Source organism: Mirounga angustirostris, unplaced genomic scaffold, assembly GCF_029215605.1.
Source record: "Mirounga angustirostris isolate CCGP_5_RB_7025 unplaced genomic scaffold, mMirAng1.0.hap1 SCAF_5, whole genome shotgun sequence".
Taxonomy (NCBI): Eukaryota; Metazoa; Chordata; class Mammalia; order Carnivora; family Phocidae; genus Mirounga; species Mirounga angustirostris.
The window spans coordinates 86596309-86622868 of NW_026991713.1; the positions used below are offsets into that span (position 1 = coordinate 86596309).

At 36.0% G+C, this 26560-nt stretch overlaps 1 protein-coding gene across 1 annotated transcript in view; it reads left to right on the forward strand.

Moving 5' to 3' along the window:
• PLCZ1 (phospholipase C zeta 1) overlaps positions 1-26560 on the forward strand; it is a 50410-nt gene continuing 23850 nt past the window's right edge. Inside the window, 4 exon segments of the mRNA XM_045869199.1 lie at positions 1-129; positions 11701-11932; positions 16206-16407; positions 21075-21219. Coding sequence (XP_045725155.1) covers positions 11878-11932; positions 16206-16407; positions 21075-21219 — 402 coding nt within the window. The 5' untranslated portion in view covers positions 1-129; positions 11701-11877.

Here is a 26560-nt window from a genome sequence, read left to right on the forward strand (position 1 = left end):
CGTACATGGTTTTTGTCAAAGATTCGGGATGAATTTAAAGGTGGAAAAATTAACGTAGAAAAAACTTACAGATTACTTGAAAAATTAGATATTCCGTGCAATTATATTCATGTGAAATCTGTTTTCAAGGTGAGATGATATCCGCTCCTTGTCTACCCCATCCTAGGAAGGGCTTGATTCAATATTGGGAAATGTCAATAGCTACTTGGATGCTTTCTGCAGAAAATACATATGAAAAATCAGTCTCTTAAGAATTAAAGCAATTAATTATGCTAAATATGTTTATAATCAAGAAGGAGAGAATTTAGGTAGGTGGTAAAATGAACTATTAATAAAATTTGAAATAATACCAGATTATTAATTTAGTACTATAAGCTGAATATAGGAATGTTCACAGATTAGGATTGCTCATATGATTAGATCAAAATCATATAAATGATGAAATGGTAAATGGATTAGATCTTAATAATTTATAGAAGGAATAAGTAATATTGAGAAAAATGGCATTTAACTCACATCAAAGTAGAAAATCATGCCCCAAATTCTTTTTGTTTGAAGAAGAACCACTAGGGAGGGAACCTGACTCAATTCTTTCACTAGAGGACAGAGGGAAAGATGGTAAGTACAAGAGAAGAAGTCAAGCATTCAGCTGAGTTTGCCTTAGGAAGATGGCAAATTTCTTGGCGAATCAGGCAAGAATACTAGATTAGCCAATCTAGATAGTTAGGAAGATAGAAATCCTGAAGCTGATAGTGTTTTTTGAAATAGACTACCCAGATAACAACCTATGTTGAAATGTTACCATTATTGCAAACTGTGAAGCTTGTGTTATCTACTTGCAAGCTAACCAATTAGCCTGATATAATTTCATGGATGATGGCAGAGGCATGTTTCTGGTTCAGGGAAAATAACTTGTTACTCACAAAAATAGCAACTGAAAGAGCATCAGCATTTTGGTGCCATTTCTCCCAGCCTCAGTTCCTAAAGCTTGATGTGAAGAGGGCCAATTGACACATGCACATGCAGCGGATTGAGTTACCAGAGAAGGACCTCAAGCTTAAGGAAACCCAATCTTTTATCATGCACAGTAAACCTGCTCTTTCCTATGGAAGGAGATACTATCTCTCGTTATGCAAACATCTTTCAACAGCTAGTTCTGAAGAAAGTGTTGGTGCCTCTGCTCAGAAACTTGCAGAGACATGGGAGACCATGGAGAGCAGCCCCCCATCAAGTACTTCTCTCAATAAGATTTAGCCCCCATGTTTACAAATCACAAAGAGGAGGTTAAAAAAAAAGCTGTACTTCTTAAGAGATTGCAGTAAAAGACGGGTTTCAGGTTGTATTTATGAATGCAAGCAGTATATGCTGCCATAAGCTATCAGGATTTTAATCAACTCATGTCTAATACCATACCTGAAGAACGTAAGTTTTTGTGAAAGATCTTTACATGTAGAATTTTCCCCCAGTAGTGTCACTCAAAGGGAGAAACAATTATGTACTTTCTAGTTTAATAAAATTCACACGTAATACAATGTAGAGGTAATGTATTAAATCTCCATCAAATGTGAAATATGATAAATCTTATTCAGTGATTATCAGGTTGCTTTGAATTATCTGCAAAATAAAGATATGTGTCTGAAATGCACTTGAGTAAAATGCATGCCATATTTAAAAGTATTATGTCGAATGTGCAGCAGTTATAACAAGTAAGGCAGTAGCTCATTAATTGAAACTGATGATTATTTGGACATGGCAGGAATGAAGGTCTATTTTGTTTAGCAAAACCTTTTTGGAGTGGCTATGAAAACAATGTGAATTATAAAAATTAGAGGGGCAGAGGTTGCTTAGAATTCTTCAAAGCCCCTTTCAAATGACCTCAAATAATTTAAAGCATACATTGTATATAAACAGGGCTGATGATCTGGATAAGCAATCTTTATCTATTAAAATAATTCCCCTAGGCCCTTTAATAAATAATACTTTGCTGTCTTAGGCTAAATTGCCATATATGCATTAAAATGTTAATTAAATAGAATGCTAGGGAAGGTGTATTGGCCTACTAAATTTTCTGGATAGTTAAAAATTAGGCTTCTTAAACATTGGACTGTTTTGTTTCAACTTTTGTTGTCTGTCTTTCTACACTTCATGGGTACAGCTTGTAGCCAGAGTAAATAAAATGAATCATGATGAATCTTATTTTGATGACCAAAATCTTCTAGAGTTTCAGGGCTATTGTTATTGGCAAGCTCAATGGGCATGGAGACTCTTTACTCCACTAGATCTTAACTGTGTAGGACTTGGCAACCCAGAAGTTGTTCTGAGCAAACATCGTAATCTGCAGAATGGGGATACTGATACAGTTATCTTGCAGGATTGTGCTGAATATTAAATATTATTTGTGAATGTGTCTAATAGTAGGCTTGGCAAAGAGTAAACACTCAACAAATATTAGTTGAAGCTATAACAATCATAATTGTTCAAAAAATATAGAAAATTGCCTTATGTTTATTGATTTCTTAAGAAGCTGGCATAAATTATGATGTGAATTTATTTCCTTATTGGGTAAATATTTACCATGAAATTTAAGTAAAGAAGATGTACATTTATGACCTTGGAAAAATATTCTAAATTTCATTTTACAAAATTAATTATTGAGTCATGACTTGAAGAGCAATTCCCTAAGATTTTTTAATCCCTTTATTAAAAAATCTTTATTACTTTAAATCATTGTCTTTAATTTGTAGTGTGCAAGATATTTTATAGGAAATACCATGTGTCATTTCAATACACATTGCTAGCCTGAGACTACCTTCTTGATTGTTGGTTGAGTATGAAATAGCATCTTTCTTAATTTTAAGAATTCATGTTATAATTGTGCTTACCTTAAGTTTTCAAATTCTCTAAGCAGTTAACAGCCATTATTAAATCTATAGTATGTGCTTGGCACTCTGTTAGAAACTATGGATTGTAAAAAATTAATAAAGTGCTCTCTTTCTCTCATTAGAAGGAGAAGAAATGCAGAAATTACTATTTTATATGTAGATTATAATAAATTTCATAGGTAATACATACAGGGAATCTGAGGAGACAGAGACTCAAACGTGGGCTTCTATAAAAGATGCCATTGTAGAGGAAGCATTCTTGTTGGCCCTTGAAGAATAATAAGCAGTATGTGTAAGAGTACAGTGTGAGAAGTGCTCGGGGAGTAAAAGGTAATGAAGTATGACTTGCATGTAGGATGCATGAAGGGAGTGGTGAGAAATGGCTGCAAATGCTAGGCATGGCCAGATGACAAAAATCCTGAGTGGTAGGCTATGGAATTTGGATTTACTGTTATAGGCAATGGGTAGCCACTGAAAATTTTTGAGTAGGGAAATTGTGAAAATTTTAGGATAAATCTGGCAGCAATGTAGAGTGGTTTGAGAGTTAAAAGGTAGAGAGAGGAGGGAACGTATATCTCTGCTGCCTCTGCCTTACAAATATGAAACTTGTGTCAACTCAGCCACTTATATTTTTGTTTGGTTTATGATTTCCTACCTTAGTTGGTCCTCCACAGTCTAAGCTTATTTTTTATCTCAAAAACAAATAGCTCCATATCCTTTTCTAAACACTACATTCTCTCCTTTAGCAGATAAACTGAAAGAATCCTTTACATTTCTTTCTCCACTTCGATAATTCATTGCAATAAATTTTGCCTTTACACCTACCTTGAAAACCTCAATTTTTTAAAATGGTAAATACAATGGTTAGGCTCTCTCTGCATTTTATTTATCCCTCTTTTCTTAAACTACTCCCCATTCTGACTTCTATGACATCACTCTCTCCTAGTTTTCTTTTAAATTTCTGATCATTCCTTTTTCATCTGTCCTGCCATCATTTTTTCTTTTGCTCTTCTCTTAAAGTTGAGTTCTTAATTTTATTTATTTTTACTTTATATACTATTCTGAACAATTTTATTAACTTTTCTTTTTTCTCCAGTTTTATTGTGATATAATTGACATCCAACATTGTATTAGTTTCAGGTGTACAACATGATGATTTGACATATGTGTATATTGAAAAATGATTACCACAATAAATTTAGTAAATATCCATCAGCTCACATAGGTACAAATTTCTTTTTCTGTGATTAGAACTTTTTTTTTTAAAGATTTTATTTATTTATTTGAGAGAGAGAGAATGAGAGACAGAGAGCACGAGAGGGAAGAGGGCAGAGGGGGAAGCAGACCCCCCGCTGAGCAGGGAGCCCGATGTGGGACTAGATCCCGGGACTCCAGGATCATGACCTGAGCCGAAGGCAGTCGCTTAACCAACTGAGCCACCCAGGTGCCCTGTGATTAGAACTTTTAAGATGACTCTTGTAGCAACTTTCAAATATGCAATACGGTATTGCTAATTTAGTTACCAAACTGTGTGTTATATCCCCAGAACTTATTATTATATATGCTGTATCAGTGTTAGCTACAGTCATCATGTACATTTCATCCCTAGTACTTGTTTATCTTATAATTGGAAGTTTGTACCTTTTGACCACCTTCACCCATTTCTTCCACCCCATCAGCCCTGCCTCTGGTAATCATCAATCTGTTCTCTGTTTCTATGAGTTCAGTTTTTTTAAGATTCCCCTTATAAGTGAGATAATTTAGTATTGGTCTTTCTCTGACTTATTTCATTTGACATAATGGCCTCAAGGTTTATCCATGAAGTCACAAATTATAGAATTTCCTTCTTTTCTATGGCAGAGTAGTTAGTTCATATTTTCTTTATTCATCTGTTGATAGACACTTAGGTGGCTTCCATCTCTTGGCTATTGTAAATAATGCTGTAATAAACATGGAGGTACAGAGATCTTTTCAAAATAGTGATTTTGTTTCCTTTGAATAAATATCAGGAAGTGGAATTGTTGTATGATATGGTAGTTAGTTCTATTTTTAATTTTTTGAGTAATTTTCATATTGTTTATAACCATTATTTGAATTCTTTATCTGGTAAATCTCTTATCTCTGTTTCATTTAGGTCTGTTTCTGTTTATTTTGTTCTTTTGTTTGGAACGTATCCCTCTGTTTCTTCATTTTCTTTTACTCTCTGTGTTGGCTTCTGTGCTTTAGATAGAACAGCCACCTCTACCAGTCTTGAAGGAGCGGCCTCATTTAGAAGATGAAACTTACTGTTCAGCTCAGCCTTAGCTTTTGTTTGTTTCTCAAACTTTGTCCAAGCAGCCTACTTTATTCTTAGTGTCTCCCTGTCATTGAGGGAATGCCAAGACCTATCAGTGTTCCAAAGGGGAGGATCCCAGTCAGCACCTAGATGTGGGCTGATTAGAAGCCCGATCCCCCAGGTAGCAGCTTTTAAAGTATACAAATAAACCTTTTTCAGGGAAAGACTGGAAATGAGTGTCTCTGTAACTCCCTCTGCACCAAGCTCCAGTGGGACAACTAGCCAAGGGTTTTTGCTTTCTTTGCCACAGTTCTGCTGAACCTGTGAGCACAAACCCTACTGGCTGTCAGATCCAGGCTGTCATCCTTTGAGTGGCAGCTGCAAAAGCTGGAGTGCCAGATGTGTGCACATGCTTGTTTCAGGGAGATACTCGTGATCTGGAGGGAGACAGAGAGAAACACGAAGACGGTACCTTCTGGCCTCCCTGGTCTCTAGGGAAGATTGTAGTCTGCCTTTCCACCTGTGTTGGATCAGAAGCATGACTCTCAGGCTGTAGCTTTTAAGATAACCACATAGGCCTCTTTCAGGGAAAAAAAACTCTGTGTTAGTCTGCTGCCTCCGTGCTGAGCCCTAGGGGGATAGCCATCATGAGTCCTTGTGAACTGTTAAGAATGGTTTACTATAGCTTTGTGGATCTTGCGGACACAAACCCCAGTTGGCTTTAGGAGCTAGGTATTTTGAGAGCCTATCTCTCAGGTGGAAGTCTTAAAAGATGGGGCACTAGAAGTTGGGTCCAAACCCCTCACTCCTCAGGGAGAAGCAGAGAGTTGTGGGTTTTCTCCCAATTATATGTCACCATGTTGTGGGTGAGGTTTGTGGACAGATTGTGTCTCAGCCTCTCCTGCCTATTTTGATACAGAATTTTTTCTCCTTTGTCCAATATGAAGGGAAGTTAGTTCACTCAAATAGTTTTTGGATTTCTTGCAGAGGGAATTGTCACATATGTAGTTGTAGATTTGGTATGTCCATGGGAGGAGGTGAGTTCTGGAGGTTCCTGGGTCACCACCTTATTGCCTTTCAATGACTTTCATTACCACGTTAATGGGAACAAAGCACAAGTTTTCTATCTTGAACACAGTTTTCTATCATGTACATGCTACTATTTGTTCATCACCTGCCATATTCTAGGCCTTGTGTTAGGTTTTTGCATACATTATTTCAATGTACATCCAAGGAAATTGTTATTAGTCTCTTTTTACACATAGAGATATAGAGGATAAGAATGTTGATTTAATTTGTTTATGTCATATTACTGTGGAAACTCATATCTGGGTCTGTCTGCCTGCAAAATCCTTGTGTTTTCTCCTATAATACACCAATCCTCACTTCCCATCCCAACTAATTGTCTCCTGGCTCTCTTGGTTTGGGTGAAGATACTTCACGTTTATTATATTTAAGATAAACCATCTTTCCTTTCAAAACTGTCTTCCTTTTTCTTGAAGATGGCAGCACTATTCTCTCAGTTATCCAAGCCAGAAACCCGAGAGAGTCCCAGACTCTTTCTCTTACTTTACCTTTACATCAAATTTTCAAATCTTTTAAGGGCTATTTTATTCCTACACAAAGTCAATTGGTCTCCAACTGCTCGCTACTCAAAGTGTGCTCCTCAGACTAGCATCTCTTGCATCCCCTGGGAACTTGTTAGAAACACAGAATCAGACATATTGAAGCTGACTGCACTTGAACAAGTCCCTCAGTGACTTATATGTCCATTAAAGTTAGAATAGCCCTATAAACTGGTTCCTTGCTTTTAATCCTACCTTGTATGTAGCTGTCAGAATGATCTTTCTAAAACAAAATCTACATGATTTCCCTCATTAAAGCTCATCAGTCAGTCACTGGTTGAGAATGAAGTCTGAGAGCCTCAGTGTGGCATCCAAGGGGCCTCTAGGATGCAATTTTGACTTCACCTTTATCTCTCACTGCAGCTTCACTAACATCCTCTCTAATCACATTCCTGTTTTGTACTGTCATGTGTTTTATTTGCTCTGATCCCAACAATTAGAATAACCCTTTTCCTCTTCACTTTCGGGCAACCATCTTCTTTCTCAATGAAAGTTCAGCTCCAGGATCACCTCTTCTATGAAGACCTTTTGTCTCCAAGAGGAATTGCCCAACTTTCTTTTTCTGTTGTGTGTAAAGTGTCCATTTTAACACTTTCATGTCAGCTTTCCTTTTCTAGAATATGAGCTCCCAGGGGGCACTGATAAGGTGTTGCCTTTACATCCTTACTACTCTATTTCATTTCTGATTCATATATTTAGTTAGGAAGAAAGGGAAGACAGAGAGAAGACAGAGTTGTTAAGCAGTGTAAATTAGTATGTCAGAGTTTGGGGAAAAAGGTGGCAAATCATATCATTTCCTGTGATATATTTTGAATACTCTGTTTTTAGTGTAATTTTGGAGACAAATTGAAACACCTCATCTTAATTTAAAAGGGAATTCTGTGTTTCGATAGATCAAATTTCTTGTGAGGTCATTATTTTAAGTGACACTTCATCTTTTTACTAGCAAATTGAGCAAGGGAAAATGGTTACAAGAAAAGCTTTAATTTTGTTTTCTGAAAGCATACTATCAGAATATCAATAGAATCATTTTAATATGTTCTTTTATCTTCATGTTTTCAACCATTCATTCAAACATACAGTCACTAATGTCCTATGCTAGGCTAGGTCCAGTACTAGGCATTGGGAATAAAAAGAATAAAATATCTACCTTCATGGTGTTCATGGTCTTAAGGTAAGACATATACTTTTAAATTATACATAAACATTGAATGGGTTGTTTGGTAAAGTTCTTTTTGTAATGCCTTGTAGAGACTAACCACTTAATGAATTTTTTTTAAACAAGAGAAAAATGGCTTCATTACTCTTGTTTTATGCTGTATTTATAAATTATTAATATGTAACATTTCTAAAAGCTGTAGTATTCCCTGAAGTGGGGCCCAAGATTTTGCATATTTTTGGTAATATGTATTTAAAAATATATTTTCCTATTCTTCCTAGGTTTAGGGATATGTTAACTCTTTATCCAGTTAAATGCACGTATTTCACCAGAATTGTAAAACTGTTTAGGTGTTAGATCATGTTCTTAATACCTTCAGTCAGGCATTCTTTTATTCTTTTAAGTACTAAGAGTACAAGAAGCAAATGGCAAACTTCCTGTTCAAGGCAATTCTAGAAGGGATTTAGAAAAAAAAAGGCTTTCATTCCAGTGTAATAAATTCTATGATAGAAGAAGATTCAGAGTCTTATAAAAAAAAAAACAGAGGTGGGCTATCTGATGTGGCCTGGGGGAGACAGAAAGGAACATTTGGGAAGACTTCTAGAGGAGGATACTTTTCCAAGAATTAGTAAAAATTAGTAAGTTAGGAAGTGAAAGAAGGGTATTCCAGACAGAAGAAACAGCCTATGCAATAGCAAGAGAGTTTGGTATTTGTACTGTAACTAATTCAGAGCACCAAAAGTGTGAGGTGCAAGAAAGAAAAGGATTAGAGCAGACACCATCAATGACATCTTAAAGGACCTTGGATGCCAACACGATACAGTTTGGGTTTTGTCTTGAAGACAAAAAAGAAATACTGAGCAATTTAACAGGTGGTTGAAAGGATCAGATTTGTATTTTACACAATTTATTTCTACTTATATACTGTCGATATGCATGATGGTGTATTGACATGTCTTTCTTCCTGCTGTTCCTCTGTGTGGTTTTGGAGTTAGTTCAAATCCTGGTCTACCATGCCTGTGGGACTGGGGACAATTGACCTAAGATTTCTGAGCCCCAGTTTCCTCCTACAGGGGAGATATTAAATTTATACATTGGTAATCTATCAGTTTTGATACTATTATGTGTGTCAGTACTCAGATTTGAATCCTTCTTGCTTATCGCTTTCCTTTTTCCCGCTTTCCCTGCTGCTGATTTCGTTATCCAGGCTCCATCATTACTGACTTCCTTTGCTTTCCTTTTCCTTCTCTCTTTCTACTAAAATTAAAATTTCCCATCTTCAGTAATACAATTTTCATCTATTCTGTGTGGTTTTTATTTTTTGGTAATTTAATTAGTGTTTGACTGTTAACTCCTTTGGGTTGGATCAAATAGCAGTTATTTGGATTTGTGGAATTTTGTTTGAACTTTACATCTCTAATTCTTTCTAGTATCAGATGACAACTTTGATCTTTTGGGAAAAACAAAACAGAGCAAGTCAGATGGCCAAGTTTAAACCTTGCTTGAAAGTAATAAAACTTTCATCACTTAGTGGATAATGTATTTTATTTTATACTGCTACTTAATAGGACTGTAATTTTTAATTTATACAATTTTATATAACCAAATTTGTGGGAATTACAGGGACACTTGATTTTTATGGGCTTGTTAAAGATCATATAACAAATTATGAGTGGGATGGGGCTAAAATAAAATAAATTTAATTCTATGACATTGACTTTAATACAGAATTTAAAAATAGTAAGTTGAATCTTGTTAGTCTACAAAGATAATTGATAACATGAATTACTTTAAGATTATATAATTTTAAGGTGCTATTATTGTTGAATGAGCTCTGGGCCCAATTTGCCAAGAACAGATCCCAGCTTTTCTCCCAAGCTTATCTTCATCTCATTCCCATTTGGGGCTTCATCCCAGTCCCTGCTTCCTCATGTTGCCCCATACGCATGGATTCACATTCCTTTGTGAACTAACCTGATACTCTTCATATTCAATTCCCAGCTCAGACTGCTTCTTGGATCCCTCATATCAAACTGTCTGGTCTACCACTGAACTTTTGCTGTTGTACCGTAGGGGTTCATTTTATGAGCAAAAGTGCAAAAGATGAGACACTAGGCTGGATGATGTGAGGGAAGCAGAACTTGATAAGACATAGCAATACATTGATATCTAGAACAACCATTTATTGTATATTTGCAGTCCTCACAGCAACTTGATGACATAGGTAGTGAAAAATGCCATTTTTCAGATGAAGAATATGAAGCTCAGAGAGTTTAATTTATGTTCCATCCTGCAGTTCTCTGTCACTTCCAATTGGTCACGCCCAACTGGTCATTCTACACTTTTACTTCTGCTACTCATTTTCCTACTCAGAACCTCACACTATTTCTGATGCTTTTAATAATTGGACACAGCCCACTTTCTTGTTTCCATCTCATAAAGTTCAAACATGAATTTTCCAGAAAAGCCAGGTGAATCCACTCTTTCTTATCAGAACCCACCTTGTTTGTCGCTGCCCCCAATCCTTCAGTGATAATGTACATTTCACTTCCTCAAGATTCTCCGTAGCTACTGTGGTTACTGTAGTGCTATTACCACCCCTGCAAATTCTGAAGTTTACAGTGACCTTGAATGTCTCAGATTTACTCTGATGTTTATGTGTATCAGTGGCATGGGATTACAAACCATCTCACATGGCTGTAAGAAGGTACTGAAGGAGAGTGGAAGAGAAAAATGAAACGTATAATTGAAAGACAATTTAGAATGCTCATCAACTCCCACACATTTTTCCATTCCCACTATGGCCACTGTTTTTTTTTTTTTTTTCCTGGTCTGAGTATTTATTTATTTATTTATTTATTTATTTTTAAAATTTTTTAAATTTTTTTGTTTTTTATTTTTTTTTATTCTTTTGTCAATCCCCATACATTACATCATTAGTTTTAGATGTAGTGTTCCATGATTCATTGTTTGTGCATAATACCCAGTGCTCCATGCAGAATGTGCCCTCCTCAATACCCATCACCAGGCTAACCCATCCTCCCACCCCCCTCCCCTCTAGAACCCTCAGTTTGTTTTTCAGAGTCCATCGTCTCTCATGGTTCGTCTACCCCTCCGATTTCCCCCCCTTCATTCTTCCCCTCCTGCTACCTTCTTCTTTTTTTTTTTTTTTAACATATATTGCATTATTTGTTTCAGAGGTACAGATCCGAGATTCAACAGTCTTGCACAATTCACAGTGCTTACTAGAGCACATACCCTCCCCAGTGTCTATCACCCAGTCACCCATCCCTCCCACCCCACCCCCCACTCCAGGAACCTTCAGTTTGTTTCCTGCGATTAAGAATTCCTCATATCAGTGAGGTCATATGATACATGTCTTTCTCTGATTGACTTATTTTGCTCAGCATAATACCCTCCAGTTCTATCCATGTCGTTGCAAATGGCAAGGTATCATTCCTTTTGATGGCTGCATAATATTCCATTGCATATATATACCACATCTTCTTTATCCATTCATCTGTCGATGGACATCTTTGGCCACTGGGTTTTAAGTGGTATTTTCCACTTACCTTTTTCCAACTTCAGCATCATTTCATGCAGTTCTATATATTTTATTTGAGATAAGAATCCAATGTAAGATTCATCTTCTTTCAAGTATTAGTTGTTATATATATTACACAAATACTCTATAAACTATTTATTTTGTGTATTTTTTATATTCACAATGTGAGCCCACCAGTCATTTTTTTTTAGTAGGATAATGACAGGCTGAAGCAAGGAAGAATCACCATAGAAGAATTTAGATCAATTTATCGAATTATTGCACACAGAGAAGAAATTATTGAGATTTTCAACACATATTCTGGAAACCAGAGATTTCTTTTTGAAAAAAACCTGCTTCAATTTTTGATACAAGAACAGTATGCACTTGACATGACCACAAATATTGCTTTTGAGATCATTCAAAAGTATGAGCCTATTGAAGAAGGTATGCTTACATTTCAAAGTTTTCTCAAATATCTAAATGCACAGTATTTTTTTATGAATTACAGTTATCAAGTTAAAATTTTGGGATGGGTCAGATTTCTTCTGGATAATGTAAAATATTGGCAGTTTTATTTCTATATTTTATAGACTGTATATATACTTTTTAGAAAACTGCACTGTGAAAACAGTTACATTCTTTCCTACTTCATTGTCAAGCTTCCTTTTTTTTTTTTTTTTTTTTTAAACTGCTTTGGTATATCTCTTAAGTGTTCAGAGACCAGTTTAGGCATGGAAAGCAAGATGAGATTCTGTTACATGTACTGTGATGAAAGAGTCTTCATTTTCATTAATAAGTTAAAAACCAAGTAATAGTCTTCTACATTTATACATTATACTACTGAAAATATATGGAAGTATTAAATAGCTAAGTGAAAACTATTCTAGGAAAAAAGTAAAATATTATAAAATCACTACTTTCTTCATTGTTTATATACATAATTGTCTATAAAGTTTCATAAACATGAAAAAAATTTTCCTTCATTTTTGAATATAGTCATCTGGTTTATTTTATTTTATTTTTTAAAAGATTTTATTTATTTGAAAGAGAGAGAGAGAGGGAGAGCATGAGTGGAAGCAGGGGTAGAGGGAGAGGGAGAAGCAGACTCTTCACTGAGCGGGGAGCCTGACAGGGGCTCAATCCCAGGACCCGAGATCATGACCTGAGCTGAAGCCCTACTGAGCCACCCAGGCACCCTTAGTCCTCTAGTTTGAATTAAATGACCATTTAAGCTAATCATGTGTCATATAATTTTTGATCTTTGTCCCACTTTTTAATGGGCAAAACATTTCACATTTTTTCCACTTATGCGTATCTTTAAATGAAAATAGACATAATATAATAAAATATTCACATAATTATGTAAAAGTACCATTAAAGCAGTGTTTAGCCCTACACAAATTAATAAAATAGCTCAGAATATTTATTTAACAAGGGAAGTATGAAAGTTCAAGTTCTGCCTCATTTGAAAGTTGGTTTATGTACCAATGTTTATGATAATATGGGTTCTAACAAAATCAAACATTTCTTCATTGAGTCACATATTCATAACTTATTCCAATATTTATTTGTGGCAACCAAGTCTGCTTCTGGGGACTGAGGATACTGCCTTATGAAGAATAAGGCAAAGTAGGTCTTATGTTAATGATGGGGGTGTGAAGGAGACTGACAATGAATAAATATATAAAAGGATGATTCCACAGAATGCTCTGTACTGTGCGTGATAGAGAGTAAACAACCCAGGAAGACTAGCTGGGTTGGGTGTTTAGGGTGGTCCATTCTGAGGATGTGACCTTTAAGCTGACACCAAATTGATAAGAAAGAACTAGTCATGTGACAAAATGGGAGAAGTTTCTGAGGTCAAGGGAAGAAAAGTATTGGACATGAGTTGGAGAATTCAAGAAATAAGAGAACAGTGTGGCTGGAACTTGGAGAATGAGGGCAAGATGAATTTGGGAGATGAGCAGGGATCAAGTCATGTTTGTCTTGCAGGTCATAATTAGGATTTGGGCTCCACGACTCACTGTCATGAAAAGATTTTGGAGAGTTGCAGTGGTAAGACTGAATGCAGTACTAGTAAGAGTTTGGTGTGATCACTATTAAAATTTTTGCAGGTTTGCAACAAGATAAAGAGCTTGCACCAGGATGTAAAACAACTACACCACTAAGCATGCCTGATAAGTTCAGCTGTCTACTTCTTTTTTTAACAGCAAAAATTTTCTCTAAAGAAGTAGTGAATTGATTTATGTTTTGGCTCAAGCTCTTTATGCAATTGCTGACTGGAAACAACCAGTCCACAGATAAGCTCTTTGAGTAGCACTGATGTAGTAGTGAGTATTCAAAAAAAAAAAAAAAATTACTTTGGCACCGTTACCTGCAGGGGTAAATCAAAAAGAAAAAAGGATAATGAAATGGTTGGCAGTGACATCTTGGAACTGTGTTTGCATTTTAACTATAATACTACACTGTTCATCCATTACATCGTTTGAGCCTCCCTCCGGCTCAGATACTTTCACACACACCCAAGACCTTGTGTTTCATTTACATGCTTATTGATCACTTATTAAGGCCAATTAGAATTATGATTGGATAGTCCCAAATACTGCTGGCTCCTCAATCTCATCCCACTTTGGTACGTGATATGCACCAAAAGAGGTTTTTAAATATCCATGAGATTGGGCGCCTGGGTGGCTCAGTTGGTTAAGCGACTGCCTTCGGTTCAGGTCATGATCCTGGAGTCCCGGGATCGAGTCCCGCATCGGGCTCCCTGCTCGGCAGGGAGTCTGCTTCTCCCTCTGACCCTCCCCCCTCTCATGTGCTCTATGTCTCTCTCATTCTCTCTGTCTCAAATAAATAAATAAAATCTTTTAAATATCCATGAGATTAACTCTCATCTCAATCTTGTAGTTTTTAAGGGCACAAAATGAGTTTGTTTGTTTTCTATTTCATTATCAAAGATATTAACTTAATTATTCAGTAGTTCAAAAGGGCTATAAAGCAATCACTGCTCCAGAAAAAAGAATAAATTCATGCAAATCTTTACTATTACAATATATGATGCATTTGCCCATGTGCTCCCATACTCCTAAATTTTCATGTCTTTCAAACAGAGAGTTTGCCTGCCTATAAACATTTTATGTATTCTTTTCTAGCTTTCATTTTTTTAAGCCAAAATTGTAATAGCATTTTGAATGCTGGCTTTTTCACTTTTATGAAGTAATAAACATTTACTTTTGTCACTATATATTTTTTCTGATACATTATCTTTAATTGCTGCTTAGTACTGTATCATATTTTGAGCCTTAATTTGTTTTCTCCCCCATTTATTTTGCTTTTATAAATAACGCTAGTGTGAGCGAGCATTCTTGCATATCAATCTTTGTCTGAGTCTCTATTTCTATAGTATAAATTCCCAGAAATAAAATTCTTTGTCAAGGATCACTCTCTAGTTTAAAGTGAATATTCACACCAGCTGTTATTTTGAGACAAACTGAATTATGAATAACAAAATAATAATAACAACTAGCATTGATAGAGCTAATTTATGTAACTAATATATAAGGATAGGAGCTATGATTACTATCATCCCAAAGATAGGGAGAAGTTAACTAACATGCTTAATGTGTAACAAGTAAATAGATTTAACTAAAACTGTCTGATTCCAGAGTCAGTGTTTTGCTTAAATACATAATTTTGGTAATGTTATGCCAATAGTATAAAAGTTCAGCGATAGTTTACTAAAGATGCTAATATGCAAATGATCCAGCAATTCCATTCATAAACATGTACCCAACAGAAATGTATACATATTTGCACCAAAAGACATTTACTGGTTGTTTATAGCAGCATTCTCTGTAAGAGCCTCCAACTGGAAATGATCTAACTGCTCCTCAAGAATAAAATTGATAAATAATTGTGGTGTACTCACACAATGGAATACTATCCAACAATGGGAATAAACAATGTCTAACTATATGCAGCTATGAATAAATCATAGAAACAATGTTGAGCAAAATAAATCAGCCACAAAAAAATACGTAGTGTGTGAATTCATTCCTATAAAGCACAAAAAACAGAGAAAACTAATCTAGGTGTTTAGAAGCCAGACCACTGAATACAGTTAGGAGGGAGAAACTGAAAAGTTAGCAGAAGGCAGGCTTCTGGGGTGCTGCAATGTTTTGTTTTTTGAGGTGGGTGCTGCTTATCTAGATGTTTAGCTTATGGAAATTCATTGACCTATGATATATGTATTTTCCTATATGTATTTTTTTTAAAGATTTTATTTATTTATTTGACAGAGAGAGACACAGTGAGAGAGGGAACACAAGCAGGGGGAGTGGGAGAGGGAGAAGCAGGCTTCCTGCCGAGCAGGGAGCCCGATGCGAGGCTTGATCCCAGGACCATGGGATCATGACCTGAGCCGAAGGCAGATGCCCAACGACTGAGCCACCCAGGCACCCCTCTTATACGTATTTTAAAACGTTAAAAAATCAGAGATGAATTAAATAATATACTCTCTACTTGAATGTTGATATAGAAGAACTAGGGGTATTCATTAGAAAAAAATTGTTTCCACAGAAAAATTAGAAATAGTATCAATATTAATTCTAAATGAATATTTTAGAAACATGCTCTACTATAGAATAAATTTTAAAATGAGATGTAATTTTTATACAGTTAATGATATTTCTGCATCCCTTTAATTTATTTTTTATAGTTAAGAGAGCACACCAGATGTCATTTGAAGGTTTTATAAGATACATGGGTTCACCTGAATGTCAAATACTTAAAACTGATTGTGGAAAAGTTTATCAAGATATGAATCATCCATTAAATGATTATTTTATTTCAAGTTCACATAATACATACTTGGTATCTGACCAGTTACTGGGACCAAGTGACCTTTGGGGATATGTAAGGTATTTATTTTGATTTTTATATCCATTACATTTTACAGCACTTGGAAGTTCCAATAAGTGGTAATTCACAGTAAAAGAAGACTATGGATGTTGTGCAAAAACATAGGAAAAAGAAATTTTGATTTGTGAATATCTTGGAGAGCCAACCTTTGATGGCTATATAATTATTCTATATTTTAGTATCATACACTTTCCTTCAAATTCTGCCTATTGACCTTCTTTCCCTGATTATTGCCCCTCTGAGGTTTCCTGAATAATTTGGATACCTCCTATAGGAAACTATATGAAGAAGAATGTTCTTATCTTATTTCACCAAAACATCTTAGATTTTTTAAAGATTTTATTTATTTATTTGACAGAGAGAGACACAGCGAGAGAGGGAACACAAGCAGGGGGAGTGGGAGAGGGAGAAGCAGGCTCCCCGCCGAGCAGGGAGCCCGATGTGGGGCTCGATCCCAGGACCCTGAGATCATGACCTGAGCCGAAGGCAGACGCTTAACGGCTGAGCCATCCAGGGGCCCCAAAACATCTTAGATTTTTAAAAAATATAGTTAAAATTATTTCCCAGACATCAAGACACCATCTACAAGTAAAGGCAACACATAAATAGATAAATTATATACTTTGGCATTTATAGATTAGATAGATAAATATAGAGATTTATATGTCAAATGATTTACATAGATTAAGCAATCTATGCCACACCTCGAAGTTTGCACTCTACAATGTATCACACTGTCAATACCAGGCTTCAGCTTAGGCAGTCATCTGAGAATCTATTGGTGAACAAGATTTTCAGAGCTCATGTGTTCATGAGAATAGACATCATAAGCAGGTAAACAGACTGATATTTTCAAGGACAGATTAGTCACATGGAGAAAGTAAACTAGGGTAACATGAGAGAAAGTAAAGATGGGGTGGAGGGTGTTACTTTAGTTAAAGTGTCAAGAAAGGATTCTCAAGGGGTCACATAGTTTGGTCTGAGTGATGATAAAGAGGAAACCTCAGAAATATTTGGTAGGAAGGGCACACTAAGTAGAAGAAATAATAAATGCTTAGGTATATTCAAATGAGAGAAAGCAAGTTTGGCTGGAAACAAATGAATGGAGAATGAAGGGAGATGAGTTTGAGGAAGTAGACACGGTCAGTTTATGAGGGTCTTAGAGGCCATGGAAAGGAGACTGGATTTTATTCCAGTTGCATTGGGAAGCCATTGGAGAGGTTTTCCTTAAAATGTCATAATTCGATTTACTTTCTACTGTGCAGGAAAGACTGATGGTGTAGGAGTGGAGGTAGAAGATGACTAGAGAAGATATATTAGCAATGCAGCTGGTGATGGTTATGTAGATGATGAATTCATGAGGCAGCTGTTGAGATCAGTGGTTGAATTTGAAATATTTTAAGGAGGTGGAGCCAAGAAGGCTTACCAGGTGATCTGAAGGGAGGTATAAGGGAAAGAGAATACTATCAAGATTTTTGGCCTGATAACTTAGCGTACAATGATACTATTGACAGAGATAGTGAAGCCTGCTGAGGCCATTCTAGGTTGTGAGGCAAAAGCAAGAGTGTAACAGTTCCCACATTTAGTTGAGATACCAATTCATTGTCAAAGGGCTAGGTCAGTCAGGTAAGTATATGTGTCTGGGACTTAGAAGAAATATCTAGACTAGAAAAATAGAATTGGAAGTCATCAATACACAGATGATATTCAAAGCTATGTGATTGGTTGACATTAATTAAGGATATCATGGGTGGAAAAGATATTTCATAATTCCATGATAATATTAAACTTACAAATGAACATGGCTTCACCAATTTAAAATCTTAGGTAAACACATGAATCCATGAGCTCAGAAATGTATCCATTTAGAATTCCATAAGGATAACCCAATTCATAGCTATACTTTCATTACAGAAATTTCTACTCATACTTAATTAATTTTTTAAAAAGGGAAAAATGCATTTTAGTCAAGTTGACTTAGAAATGCAGAAAATTTGCTTTTGAATGAAGAAAATATTCCGCCCAACTAAACATTTAAATTTTAATTTAATTTAATTGTATTTAAATTTAATTGTATTTCTTCCACCCACTTGTGGAAGATACACTCTTAGAATGCAAGTTTTTCAAAATTTCTCTACATAGGAGAGGTGGTATAATGTAACGATCGATTAACGCAAAGTTTCTGGTGCTGATCTTTCCTCTCTTTCCGTCCTTTGTTAATTATGTGTCAGCTACAACCTCTTTGGTTTTTTTTTAAAGGTTATTTATTTATTTGCCAGAGAGAGACACAGCGAGAGAGGGAACACAAGTAGGGGGAATGGGAGAGGGAGAAGCAGTCTTCCCACTGAACATGGAGCCTGACGTGGGGCTCGACCCCAGGACCCTGGGATCATGACCTGAGCTGAAGGCAGATGCTTAAGGACTGAGCCACCCAGGCGCCCCAGCTCCAACCTCTTTGATTCTCAACGTCCTCATCTCTAAAAGAGGAAGACTAATATTAACTGCCTTATAGCATTAAATATTTTAATCCATGAAAAGCCCCTTAAACTTATTTAAGTGGAATTTTTTTTTTTTTTTTTTTACTGAGTGACAGAGACATTTCTATTATTCTTTTCCTAAAAGGGGATTCAGTGTGAAATAGTAGAAAGTGGCTTCCCTAACACCACTGGGGGAGACACAACTTTCTTTTATGTGTCTCTGAATAAAAGGAGTTGGCTTGACACAGTGAAATCCACTCAAATCATTTTTGCCGGGGACCAAACCATGTAGTGGAAATAAACAGTTCGGTAAAGGTTGGCTTGATCTAAGGATAAAATTAAAGCTATCTAGAGAAGTAGCAAGAAGCAGTATTATTTAGGTTGTCCTTCATGGAAAGTTTTCTTTCACAATTTGGTTTTTGGCAGTTTTTTTTTGTTTTCCCAGCGGAACGTTCAATATTATTCTCTGGTAACAGCCCAGAGGACTGATATTTTGTAGTGATAAAAAAAGGGCAAGATAATTTACTTTGACAATCAACTAAGAGGAGAGTGATGCAAACATTTTTTAATGGCAATTAATAAAGTTTACAAATAGATATTGCTTCTTCTCCAATTTAAAATCTAAATATGTAAATAAATCCACAAGATGAGAAGAGAAATACATTCATTTTGAATTCTACAAATATAGCCCAGTTCAGGACTTGTACGTAAATTAGATTATCACCTAATTCACCCATGGAAATATCAATGGGTAAACAAAATTTTCTTAGAAGAGCACACTAGGTCATTTCTCCAACACAAGGAGAAGCAGACTAACAAAACTCTGAAATTTTACATTATAGTGCATAACTATATACCTGAATAAAGCCGTGTGCACCTAAAAAGTAAAACAAAAATGGTCTTAAAAAACAAACCTCCAAAAAACTCAAAAAAATTTATTAATTATTTAATTTTATATTTTGCACTGTTTTGGTGAAGCCTCCAAGATAGACGAGATATCCTTCCCCTCTAATGCTCTACCTCCTCGGGTTCCCTCCATCTTTCATCCATATTATTCCCAAAGGAGCATAAGGTCTCTTTATTTTCTGAATTCAGCACCTGGATTTGGGGGTCGTAATTGCTTTATCTTTGCTCAGTTAACACTTGTCCCTGACTATTGCTTGAGTCATATCCTTAGAAAGTTGACTAAATTTGATCCCCCAAGGAGTGTTAGATCTAAAAGGTCTATTTTCTCATATGGTCCCTTTGTTTCTGTTTGGGAGACCTACTGATTTTCTATCAAGTACTTGATGTTGGGACCACACTCCCTTTTCCTGTTATGGTTTAGGGTAGGGTTTTTCAAATCTTCACATTTGAGGTCAGATTGTTCCTTGCTGTGGGGTTCTGGTCCTGTGCATGGTAGAATGTTTAGCAGGAACACTGGCTTCTATGAATTAGATTCCAGTTACAAATTTCCTTCCCATTCCCAGGTGTGGCAACCCAAAGTGTCTGCAGACATTGCCAAATGTCTCCTAGGGGTCAAAATTGTCCTGACTGAAAACCACTGGCTTAGACATAGTGGGATAACTCAATATACTTCCTGGAAAACAAGTGTTAACTTGGTTTTCTCTGGGAAAAAGATCTTCGAGTATAGCAGCGGGCTTCTTCTATCTGCTTCCTGATACATGGCTGTCAATTCCAAAATCCTGATGTCTCAAGTCAGCCCTCTTTTCATTCAGTTTCTCTTCCAAGATTGTATTTTAGGAGATCACTTCTGTCTGCCTGCCACTTGTTTTCTTACATCCCTAGAATTCCCATTTTTTTCCTAATAAAAACACAATAAATGTTTATTGATTATGAACTATATCTAGAAAACATTTTTTTACGAGACTGAAATTTTAGTTCCTGCCCTTGTAGAAATGAGAGCGTAAGGACTAGGGAGAAATTGCAGGATTCACAGTGCCCAGAACTCCACATTGCACCATCTTGGTGGTGCTGAAACTGTGGATGGCACATGTTACTTCCATGCTGGGCTGTGCTCACAGAAAAGAAGCAAAGTGTGTTCAGTTCAACGCAACTCCTTGTCTTTTTTATGGATTCTGTTATACATTTGTTGCAAAATCACAAATAGTTTTTGGGATATTTTGGTACTATAGCATACATTTTTAGTGATCCAGAAATGACAATTTATTTTGTTTCAATTTTGCTAGTGCCCTTGTGAAAGGATGTCGCTGTCTGGAAATTGACTGCTGGGATGGATCACGAAATGAACCTGTTGTATACCACGGTTATACACTCACCAGCAAGCTTCTGTTTAAAACTGTCATCCAATCGATACAGAAATATGCATTCATGGTACGTGCGTATCTTTGTTATAGTTATCTAAGCCAAATATAATTTACTTGCTTCAAAATCCTATAATGCTCGACCTTAGTTTAGATCAGTGATATTTCAAATGGTGTGTTATGATCTATGTAGTATGTAGTTAAGGGTAGATTTATCAAAGTTAATCTCAAGTAGTGGGATGAAAGTTTCAGGGAACTTTTTGTTTAATTATATGTGTGTGTGTGTATATATATATAGTGTGTGTGTGTGTGTGTGTATTGTGTTACAATGTAAAATATATTTCTTGCTGTGAGTTATGGCCAAAAAAAATTTGAGAAATACTGGTCTATATAATAGTAAATATTTTACCAACATTCAAGTACTTTACTTTCAAAATGCACAATAAAATATGTCAACAATGTATTATATAGATTGTTGACAGTTTTTGTGACTATGATGGCAGCAATCCATACAGCAAAGAATGTTTAGAAGTTTACTGTGGATTTTAAAAAATTATTGTTGGATTTATTAAGGTTACAGATTCAGAGATCTAGTTCTTTTGAGAGCTTCTAAATTCAGCCTACAAATCCTAGTCTATAAGTTGAGTGGGTTTTAACACTCTGCTTAAAATAATACTTGGTTCTATTTACGAACTTGGCTAATTAACCACCTTCAGACATTTTAAATTGTTTTTGTAAAGTTAGTATATTTGATTTCTTTCTTAAGTACTTCAATTGCAGTGCCATTGAAGAGATTTAATAAAATCTTACTGAGTACTTAAACAATGTATATCTAATAAATTAAACTTACAAATTTGATAAACTTGAAGTTCTCCTAAGTAGGTCAATACATTATCTGTAAATATAAACATAACTTAAAAATCACAAATTTAAATCGACTCCTTTATTATATGAGTATAAAATACTAAAACTTTACAAAATATACATATAAAACATGAAAAATTTCTATTTTAGTATAAAACATTAATACATGGCGTTGATTCTCTTTTTTTTTTTTTTAAGATTTTATTTATTTATTTGACAGAGAGACACAGCAAGAGAGGGAACACAAGCAGGGGGAGTGGGAGAGGGAGAAGCAGGCTTCCTGCTGAGCAGGGAGCCCGATGTGGGGCTCGATCCCAGGACCCTGGGATCATGACCTGAGCTGAAGGCAGACGCTTAACGACTGAGCCACCCAGGCGCCCCGGCATTGATCCTCTTAAACATTTAATTTCTAATGATTTCTAAATTTATATCTCTCCCTTGAACTCTATACCAACATAGACAAGTATGTCCTGGATATCTCCTCTTGCATATATTTTTTTTAAGATTTAATTTATTTATTTGACAGAGAGAGATATAGCGAGAGAGGGAACACAAGAGGGGGAGTGGGAGAGGGAGAAGCAGGCTTCCCGCTGAGCAGGGAGCCCGATGCGGGGCTTGATCCCAGGACCCTGAGATCATGACCTGAGCCAAAGGCAGACACTTAACGACTGAGCCACAAAGGCACCCCTCTCCTCTTGCATATTTAACTGGCATATTTAACTTAACATGCTTAGAACTGAGTTCCAGATATTCCTCTTCCGTCCGGGTCTGCTCTTCTCATGGTCTTCCCCATCTCAGTTACTGGTAACTCCTGTGTTCAAGCCTAAATCATTATCAACTTTAACCCTTCTCACCTCATTTCTCTCCAACCCTTCAATAAGTTCTTTAGTATATCCTTGTGGGTCTACTTTCAAAATATATACTGAATTTAACCCCTTCTCCCCACTCTCACTGTCACTGTCCTGGGCAACTACCATCACCTCTCACTTGGAATATTGCAATTAACCCCTTCTTTCCCTTTCCCCTGCAGTTTCATCTCAATGTTTCAGCAAGAGTGACTTTTTGGTAAGCCAAATCATGTCATTCCCCTTCTCAAAACCTTCAATCCCACTCAAAATATGAACTGAAATACACATTTAACCTGTTTTCTGTTACCTCTGACTCCTACTTGTGTCTCCATTGTTCACACGGCCATTCTGGCCTCCTTACTCTTTTTCAGACACAGCTCAAAGCCCTTAAACTCCCTGTTCCTTTTGTCCAAAACACTTCCCAAATACTTGCATAGCAAGCCCTCTCCCATCCTTCAGGGTGGGTAACTGAGGGAATAGAGGCAATCTAAAAATTCAAAGGCCTTGAAAGTATGGAAACCCTTACAGCTTCTAAGACTCAAAGAGAAAGAGATGGAATGAAAAAAAGGTTTTGAACAACAAAGACTCAATGAGACTTCTCAGCTGAACAGGGTGACTCAGTTTTGTAGCAAAGGTTAGATCAAAGATTGAATTTTCTTTCTTTTTTTTTTTGAAAGATTATATTACATTATTTTATTTTATCATATATTTATTTATTTTTCACTCCCACCTTGCATTTTTTACAAAATTTTTATTGAAATATAATCTGTATTATATTTATGTACAAGTATATAAATCAACATCATACAGGTTGATACCTTTCTACAAATTGAACATACATAACCAATAGCCAGAGACCTTTCTTGTGCCTTTCCTAGTCATTAACCCCCAAACAAGAGCTGGCAACTGTCTTGACTTCTAATACCACATATTAAGTTTTCCTGTTTTTATACTTTATGTAAGTGGAATAATAACTGTGTATATTCTTATTTATTTATTTTTTATTTAAATTCAATTAACATATAATGTGTTATTCGTTTCAGAGGTAGAAGTCAGTGATTCCTCAGTCTTATATAATACCCAGTGTTCATTACATCATATGCCCTCCTTAATGTCTATCACCCAGTCCCCATCCCCCCACCCCTGTGCCCTCCAACAACCCTCAGTTTGTGTCCTGTGCTTAAGAGTTTCTTATGGTTTGTCTCCCTCTCTGATTTCATCTTGTTTTATTTTTTTCTTCTCTTCCCCTATTATCCTCTGTTTTGTTTCTTAAATTCCACATATCAGCAAGATCATATGATAGTTGTCTTTCTCTGACTGACTTATTTCACTTAGCATAATACCCTCTAGTTCTACCCACGTCATCACAAATGGCAAGATTTCATTTTTTTGATGGCTGAGTAGTATTCTATTGTATATAGATACCACATCTTCTTTATCCATTCATCTGTTGATGGACATCTGGGCTCTTATCATAGTTTGGCTATAAACATTGGGGTGCAGGTGCTCTTTTGGATCACTACATTTGTACCTTTGGGGTAAATACCCAAAAGTGCAATTGCTGGGTCAAAGGATAGCTTTATTTTCAACCTTTTGAGGAACGGCCATACTGTTTTCCAGAGTGGCTGCACCAGGTTACATTCTCATCAACAGTGTAAGAGGGTGTCCTTTTCTCTGCATCCTCACCAACATCTGTGTTTCCTGAGTGGTTAACTTTAGCCATTCTGACTGGTGTGAGGTGGTATCTTGTTGTGGTTTTGATTTGGATTTCCCTGATGCCGAGTGATGTTGAACATTTTTTCATGTGTCTGTTGGCCATTTGGATGTCTTCTTTGGAGAAACATCTGTTCATGTCTTCTGCCCATTTCTTGATTGGATTATTTGTTCTTTGGGTGTTGAGTTTGATAAGTTCTTTATAGATTTTGGATACTAGCCCTTTATCTGATATGTCATTTGCAAATATCTTCTCCCATTCTGTCGGTGGTCTTTTGGTTTTGTGGCTGTTTCTTTCGCTTTGCAAAAGCTTTTTATCTTGATGAAGTCCCCATAGCTCATTTTTGCCTTTGTTTCCCTTGCCTTTGGAGACGTTCTAGCAAGAAGTTGCTGCAGCTGAGGACACAGAGGTTGCTGTCTGTGTTCTTCTCTATGAAGGTTGAATTTTCTACTCAAGATAGTCACCATTAATTTGGGGAAGAGAGAGCAATAAAATAAAATAGACGATAATTATGACTAGGAAAGAACTGTGGGTATATGTAAGGAGTCTAACATTTTAAGGGAATTACATTGCCAAAACATAGCATGACACAACATGGCAAAATAAAACACAAGTGTGATTCTTAGGTGAGCCTTAAAACAACCCTTGGTCAAGAAGTGAGCTGCAAAGGTAGCCTGGTATTAAGGAAAGCAAACTCCTCAATACATACTTCAAATGTGGCCCAAGATAAGACAAGAGGACCTTCCCTGAAGGTGGAGCCAAAGACCACAGAAGACCCCCCTCCCCCCTCAAAAAAGATGAACTTTCCCCAATGAGTGTCAGGGTCTAATTGAGAAATCTGTCTGGAGGCCATCACTTTGCCTATTTTCAAAATCATTTTTTATATTTGGGAAAAAATTTTACAATGTTCTCTTGATATTAGACTAGGGCATTTATATGTATGTGAGTATATATGAGGTTATTGTAGTAGGCTGAATAAGGGCCCACAAAGGTTCTACTTCTTGGAACCTGTAAATGTTACTTTATTTGGAAAAAGAGTCTTTGCAGATGGATGAAATCAAGGACCTTGAGATAAGGTGATTATCCAGGATTACTGGGTGGGCCCAAATGCCACAAAGAGGAGACAACCTAAAGATGAGGGGTAGAGATTGGAGTGACATGGCCACAAGCCAACAAAGGTTGGCAACCACCAGAAGCTGTAAGAGGGAAGGAATAGATCTCCCTTAGAGCCTGCTGCTCCCTTGATTTTAGCCAGTGAAACTGCTTTTATAGGTTGGCCCCTAGAATTATGAAAGAATAAATTTCTGTTGCTTCAAGCCACCAAGTTTGTGGTCGATTGCTACAGCAGCCACAAGAAACCAATATACTCATACATTAAAAAGGAAGAATATTGTATCTCCTATTCAAAGGTCTATGATAATGCAACAGGCCTTGCAAGTCCTTGGCTTGTTTACAAGTTGGTAAATTTGTGTCCTGGTAAGTATATAGGAAACAAAATAAAGAAAATAATTTTAAACGAGACTCCAAAATGAATGTGGTTTCTCTATTTTGTGTGACAAATGGCATAAAATATCTTTGTAAAGCCATCTTTACTTAATAGATTCTCTCTCTTTTTTTTTTTAGATTCTCTTTATTATTATCTTTATCTTTGTTTCTAATTATAAAGCCATGAGTTTTGATTATAGACTTTGACTAAAAAAGTAGAAAATTAACATCTCCTCTAACTTCTCTGTGTTAAAGTTTCCTTCACATTTAAAAATTCTAAATAAATAAATATATATGGTAAGCAAATATATATATGCTTAAACCATTAAAATGTAGAACTTTACTCTTTAGCAACTTGGTTTTTTCTTCCTAAGAAGATATCATAGATAACTTTCTATAGCAGTATATATAGCTTTACCTCCTTCTTACCAGACTTATATCATTCCTTTAAATGGACGTGGCATAATTTATTTAAACAAATACCTACTGTTGGATGCTTC